Genomic DNA, 6000 nt, shown 5'->3' on the forward strand with positions numbered 1-6000 from the left:
TTTCTAAGGAAAGAGTAGCATAGTATTACTAGCAATTTTCTCGGGGTTAATTTTTTTTATAGCAAAAATGTTGGCAAATACTGATTTGCACTTGCCACTATTAAGAGTAGTTTGACTAGTAGTATACCAATCTAATTAAACTGATTTTTAAAAAGTATTTCCAAAATCACCATATAATGTTTTGGTAGTTGTCTTCTACAGTACAGGTTTTTTTTTTTCATTTGTAAAGCAAATAGGGGTTAAAATCAATAGAGGAAAATCTGAAAGCAAACACAGATTTTCAGCTTTGTGGAACATACTACTTCTCATATGATCATTCAGCAGTATTTTAGCCCAATTGTGCAATGCTTGCATTTGGGTATATGTTCCTTTATTAAAAAAAAAAAAAAAAAAATCACGGAATTCCCTGGCGGTCCAGTGGTTAGGACTCTGCGCTTCCACTGCCGAGGGTCTGGGTTCAATCCCTGGTCGAGGAACTAAGATGCCATAAGCTGCGGGGCACGGCCAAAAATACAAAAATAAAAGTCAGAATAGCCAATGTAAAAATACTGCATTTGTCTGACACTTTTTGCTTGTTTATCTTTGTCCACATTCTCTGGCTCTTAGAAATAGTGGTGTATGTGGACCTGCTGGATGCATTAAAGAACTGGTTTTTCAACTCTACTGGTGTGGTTGGCTTTTCAAAAGAGTATAGGGAATCTAGCAGATATGAGAATAAGAGTACAGTAAACCTATAGGGACTGTATTTATCAACATAGAGTTTCATGTTTTCTGCAAACACAGGTTACATTTTATAATACAAACAGACCTCTGGGTGAAGGAACAGTAAACTCTGATTCTAGTTTGTAGCAGACTTATTCCTGAAATAATGTAAAGGGAATTAATTGATTCTTTTTTTTATAATTTAACAAAAAAAAGTTTAATTGGTGTGATGTAATGTTCATTTCCCTAAATTAAATGCTCTTATTTATTCCTGAGCTTTGGCTTATGATGTTACATACAGCATGTATGCTTCTCTCTTCTAGAAGCCACCAGTGTCCAACAGAAGGTCAATTTCTCAGAAGAAGGTATTTTCTCTTAAAATATCATGCAATATATTCTAAATCTTTTTTGTTGTTAAGATTAGAAACAATTTTGCTAAGTACTTAAGAGAGAGCAGAAAATAGTGTCTTTTTGGAAAAAAAATTCATGCTTATCTGAACTGTTAAATGGACAGGTAAAATAGGATAGAATGATAGCCTTTCTGTGCATTTTAAGCATCTTTTGTCTGTTTGAGTTAATTTAAGCAAAACTAATATTTTCTGTTTCTGGCATGTGCTGGCCTTTGATTATGGTATTCAAATAATCAGTTTTCAAATTCTCTTAACCAGTCTATGTTTGAATAGTATGGTAAAATTTAGTCCATTTTTAAGTTCACCATAATCTGAGATTAGTCACCTGCATACTGAAATGTTTGTGTACGGGTGTATGTATCCACACACCCTGTTTGCAAACACACACACATATATGCAAACACATATGCATGCATATACTAATCTTGTCTGAACTTATACACTAACTATATGTAATTTTCCTCCCCGTAAGGTAAAACTTTTCTTCTATTTAATGTTCATTTGTTTACTTTTCAACTCTACATTAAAGCCTCAGAATATAATCTTATTGAATATTCATTTCAGATATAATTATTTACCTCAGAGAAAATAAAATAAATGAGCTCAATTTTAGCTTATTTAGAACTTTGTGACTCAGGATAGTAAGCATAATAAATAGCAATTCTATATCCGATTATTTAAAAGGCTTCATTTTAATGTTGAATTACTTGTTTTTATTTTTTAATCCAGATCTTTAGAGCCTTAGAATAAAGACTATACTAGTATATTTTTATTTCTTTTTAGGGGAAATGGAAGAAAATGATCAAGACAGCTCTGACAGTGATGTTACGGTTGTTAAGGTCAGATCCGGGGATTCTGTTGAGTCTGGAGGTAACATTGCTTTATGTACATATGACTGTTATCTTAGGAGCTGTATTTTTAGTTAAAGTATAAAGGTATTCTGTGAATTTGCTTTTATAAAAAGTATTTTAAAGTATTTATTAAAACTACTTTTTAAAAAGTTGTGTGCTTTTAAGCTTTTTTTTTTTTTTTTTTTTTTTTTTTTTTTTTGCTGTCCGCGGGCCTCTCACTGCTGTGGCCTCTCCCATTGCGGAGCACAGGCTCCGGACGCACAGGCTCAGCGGCCATGGCTCACGGGCCCAGCCGCTCCGCGACATGTGGGATCTTCCCGGACCAGGGCACGAACCCATATACCCTGCATCGGCAGGTGGACTCTCAACCACTGCACCACCAGGGAAGCCCAAGCATTTTTTTAAATTACTGATTCCATGTATACATCTGATTAGTAATGTAGTATCTAAACAAACATATCACTTTTACCTTGCTTTGTTGTTTATGGAACATAAGATATTTTTGTGCTCAAAAGAAGAGTTATTTGTGATTTTTTAAAAAATTTTATAGCGGGACTTCCCTGGTGGCGTAGTGGTTAAGAATCTGCCTGCCAATGCAGGGGACACTGGTTCGAGCCCTGCTCCGGGAAGATCCCACATGCCGCGGAGCAACTAAGCCTGCGTGCCACAACTACTGCGCCTGCACTCTGGAGCCCGCAAGCCACAACTACTGAGCCCACATGCCACAACTACTGAAGCCCGCGCACCAAGAGCCCATGCTCTGCAACAAGAGAAGCCACTGCAGTGAGAAACGTGTGCACCACAACAAAGAGTAGCCCCCGCTCGCCGCAACTAGAGAAAGCCCACATGCAGCAACGAAGACCCAATGCAACCAAAAATAAATAAATAAAAATTAAATTAAATTTAAAAAAATTTTTTTAATGTTTATAGAGAATCTGATCACACTGGCATTGACACACTACACCATCAGGAGTGTTAGTTAGCTTTTAGGAAGTTTTAATAAACTTAGATTACTCCTTTTATCTCTGAATTGTTCAAATTCACATTCAGTTAGCAATAACAATTTCTGATTGTTCGTGTGAATTGATGTTTAAGTTTATTCAAGGAAAGAATTGACTGAAGAGAAAAAAATACCAACTTGAGACTTATGAGGGTGCTGATTAAATTTGTAAATAGCGTAAATAATAAATAATTTTATATTTTAGTTCCATTAAAGAGTAAGTCTCTACTTACCCCTCACCACCTTTTGAGAATGTCTGTAATTCCTATGTTTTACGAAATCATTCCATTTTAAAAATAAGCTCAGAAGCTGGTTTATGGGCATTTATTCTACATATTTCCCACCCTTCCTCATTTTCCCCCATTCTTTCTTTTTTTTATTAAATATTTATTTATTTATTTGGCTATGCTGGGTCTTAGTTGTGGCACACAGGATCTTTATTGCCGCATGTGGGATCTTTAATTGCGGCATGCAGGATCTATTTCCCTGACCAGGGATCAAACCTGGCCCCCTGCATTGGGAGCTCAGAGTCTTAACCACTGGACCACCAGGGAAGTCCCTCACCATTCTTTCTTGATACAGAAATCCCAAAGGAGATATGCAACATGTAGCGTAGTGGTTAAGATCTTGGGCTCTGGAGTTTCACTGGGTTTCACTCTTCCACTACTAGGTTTGTGCCCTCAGGCAATTGCTTAACTTCTCTGTTCCTCAGTTCCCTCATCTGGGTTGTTGTGAGGTTTAACTACTTAGAGAGTACCTAGCACATAGTAAACACTCAAATTGAGTGCTGTTGTTAGTTTTCATATATGCATACTTACAGCTCTAAAAATTAGAGACTAATTAAGTCATGAATCGTATAGCCAGTAGCTTGACGCCATTGCTACCAGTGCGGCTTTTTGAAGCTACATAAACCCCATGCTCTGTGATCCCTTTTGAATTGTAATAAATTCTTATTAAAGCATGCATACGCCATACAGAAGAAAACTCTAGCTAAAGAACAAAGATGTGAGGCATATTAAGAATAACACTGATCTTTCTAGATTGTCTTCTGGCCCAGTTATCACCGAAGAGGTACTAGAAGATCCACTGGAGTGCAGGAGGAAAATATTAGAATTTAGTGTATATACATCTTTTATTTCATCCATTTAAAATGTCTATTTTAGTTTTATAATATATACAACACATTAGTTAATATATTATTTTAGTAATGCTTGTATATAATATTAAAAATATATTTTGGAGAGAGATGCTCAAAATTTTTTTAGTTATAGGAGTACACCAACAAAAATACTTAACCACCACCTGGTTGTGTCAAATGCTTTTGCCTCCAAGATAGCAGTCTGACTGCTTTTAGACATACTTTGTTATAAATTCCACTTTTAAATGAAAAAAAATTAAGATTTTTAAGATGGGAAGGCTAAAATACATAACATATCGACCACTTGCAAGAAGAATTTAAGACAAAATGGATAGTAATGATTTCCAGGAGATCCATTATTGTAAACTTTCAAGATTTTCCCCAGCTCAAAGGTTTCATTATCTTCTTTACCTCATGCCATGCTCTATATCTTTTTTTCTCTTTAAAAAGAAAAGACAGATAATTAATGTTTTAGACATAACTTGACCCTTTAGAAACTATTTTTTAAAATAAATTATACATTCAAGTGTTGAATTCCCTGGGGTTTATCTGAATATTTTTGCTCTTTTGATTACTCATCGTTCTCTGGTTAAATGTGCACTTAGAAAGTTAAATATGCTTTATAGTATACTATATTTCTTTTTTGTTTTTAGACCAAACCACCAGATCATCAAGTCAATATCCAGAATCACTTTGGCAGTCATCACAAAGTAAGTAAAACCATGATTTTTACTCTTAAAAGTCTACCTGTGGGTGTGGTCAAATGCTATTCTTTTTTTTTTTTTTTTTGCTATTCTTATTTTTGAAGATCTTCTTTTGCAGTTTAATGTAAAATGTTGAAAAAGAGGTATAGTGAATGCTAAAAAAACCCTCATCTTGCATCTTGAATTTGCTTCTTGAGTTAATCACCACTGTACCCAACCTTGATTTTGAATTAAAAATAAACAGAAAACTACTGCTTTCTTTGATTTGTTGAATGTCCTCGTTTGCAATATAAATTTGTTGATTGTTTTAGTTTAATTAACTAATGTAGTAGTTTGAGCCTGCTTATATGGTATGATTTAAACTGTGTTGCGAAAGTTTGGAAGGATGAATAAATAAGTGGTAAATCAGGTAAAGTAAAAAGTTAATGGTAAGTTAGTTGGTGCGTATATAAAAGTCTTACAGGGGCTTCCCTGGTGGCGCAGTGGTTGCGCGTCTGCCTGCCGGTGCAGGGGAACCGGGTTCGCGCCCCGGTCTGGGAGGATCCCACATGCCGCGGAGCTGAGCCTGTGTGTCTGGAGCCTGTGCTCCTCAATGGGAGAGGCCGCAGCAGGGGGAGGCCCGCATACCACAAAAAAAAAAAAAAAAAAAAAAAAAGTCTTACAGCCCGGCTTACAACTTTGAAAATTTTCGTAATAAAATATTGAGAAAATGTAACACACATGAAAAGAATGGGAAGTAATATACTAAAATGCTAACAGTGTTTGTTCAGGATGGTAGAATTGTTGTTGACATTTTTCGTTTATTTTTTTTCTATATGTTGCAGATTATCTACAATGGATATGTATCTCTTAGGTTAAGCAGAAATTACACTGTTTTTTCTTTTTCCATTTTTAAATCAAGTCCCAGAATTCAAATTAATAATTAGTCAACCAAAAATATCCTGGAATGTAAAATCTTCAAGAACTTTTTTTTCCTTCCACAATACCATTTTAAAAATATGAGAGGGCTTCTCTGGTGGTGCAGTGGTTGAGAATCCGCATGCCAATGCAGGGGACACGGGTTCGTGCCCCGGTCCGGAAAGATCCCACATACCGCGGAGCGGCTGGGCCCGTGAGCCATGGCCACTGAGCCTGTAAGTCCGGAGCCTGTGCTCCGCAACGGGAGAGGCCACAACAGTGAGAGGCCCGCATACCA

General features: G+C 36.0%; 1 protein-coding gene across 3 annotated transcripts in view; it reads left to right on the forward strand.

Moving 5' to 3' along the window:
* The window catches only part of TOR1AIP1 (torsin 1A interacting protein 1), a 48307-nt gene that overhangs the window by 26035 nt on the left and 16272 nt on the right, over window positions 1-6000 (forward strand). For all 3 annotated transcript variants that reach the window (XM_007104667.4, XM_007104668.4, XM_007104669.4), the window contains 3 exons: window positions 1026-1067; window positions 1896-1982; window positions 4755-4811. In XM_007104667.4, coding sequence (XP_007104729.2) covers window positions 1026-1067; window positions 1896-1982; window positions 4755-4811 — 186 coding nt within the window. The remainder of the gene's footprint in view (window positions 1-1025; window positions 1068-1895; window positions 1983-4754; window positions 4812-6000) is intronic.

The sequence above is a fragment of the Physeter macrocephalus genome, chromosome 4 (genome assembly GCF_002837175.3).
Source record: "Physeter macrocephalus isolate SW-GA chromosome 4, ASM283717v5, whole genome shotgun sequence".
Taxonomy (NCBI): domain Eukaryota; kingdom Metazoa; phylum Chordata; class Mammalia; order Artiodactyla; family Physeteridae; genus Physeter; species Physeter macrocephalus.